Source organism: Seriola lalandi, unplaced genomic scaffold (genome assembly GCF_002814215.2).
Source record: "Seriola lalandi dorsalis isolate HSWRI2012SDOR001 ecotype SW California unplaced genomic scaffold, Sedor1 jcf7180002054405, whole genome shotgun sequence".
Taxonomy (NCBI): domain Eukaryota; kingdom Metazoa; phylum Chordata; class Actinopteri; order Carangiformes; family Carangidae; genus Seriola; species Seriola lalandi.
In genome coordinates this window covers 68600-69461 of record NW_019524958.1, presented here as the reverse complement: position 1 = coordinate 69461, position 862 = coordinate 68600, and the positions used below count along the sequence as shown (strand labels likewise).

At 55.6% G+C, this 862-nt stretch overlaps 1 protein-coding gene across 1 annotated transcript in view; it reads right to left on the bottom strand.

Annotated features, from left to right (window-relative positions):
* The window catches only part of maptb (microtubule-associated protein tau b), an 8997-nt gene that overhangs the window by 4988 nt on the left and 3147 nt on the right, over positions 1-862 (bottom strand). The window contains exon 3 of the mRNA XM_023409732.2: positions 135-740. Coding sequence (XP_023265500.2) covers positions 135-740 — 606 coding nt within the window. The remainder of the gene's footprint in view (positions 1-134; positions 741-862) is intronic.

Sequence of the window (862 nt, the reverse complement as noted above, 5' to 3'; positions counted from 1 at the left end):
ACTTTCAGCGGGAGAAATGAAAACGTGAAATGTTCTTTTAACTTCCAGAAACATGACACAGAGGAGGAGTGGGAGGAGGCCGGCTGGAAAGGGGGGGGGGGGGGGGGGGGGGGGGGGGTAATTAAAGGACAGACCTTTAGTCAGGGGAGGAGGAGAACTTGATTTCCTAGCTGGACCAGCCAGCTTAGTTGGAGAAGCGCTTGTTTTGCCTCTCACTCTGGAGGGAGGAGCTGAAGTCGAAATCAAACATCCCTTCTCTCTGCTGAGCGCGCCGCTGGTCTGAGGAGTGCTTGTTTCATCAGCCAGGGCCTCCTGATCTTCAGAGGGTGGAAGGACGGGAGGTGTTTGGACATCCAGCTGCTCCTCAGCAAGAGACTCTGAGCTGGACTGTGCGCTCGTTTTTTTGACCTCCTGGGAAGGGTGGAGCTGTGTGGACTCCTCTTGCTCTTCCTCAGCTGACATCACAGCTGCTCCTTTCTCCTCCTCCTCCTCTTCATCACGAGGAGGTGTGGAGGAGGAGCAGGGAGTCCCTGGGTTCTTCGTGACTTCTTTCTCCTCCTCTTCATCAGGAAGAGGTGTGGAGGAGAAGCAGGGATTGTCTGTCTGTTCCTCCTCTTCCTGCCTCCTCTTCAGTTCCTCAGTGCTGCTCCCCGTCTGTTCATCTCCATCTTCTTGCTGTTCCTTCACCTCCTGCCCCTCCTCTGTTCGGCCTGTGTCCAGAAAACTGAGAGAGTCGTGGTCTGAGGGAGGAGCAGAGGAACACAGAGGAGGAGGAGGGAGAGAGAGGAGGAGGAAGTGACAGGAGGAGGAGAGAGGAGGAGAAGAGATTAGGAAAGAGGAGGAAGAGAGAGGAGGAGGAGGG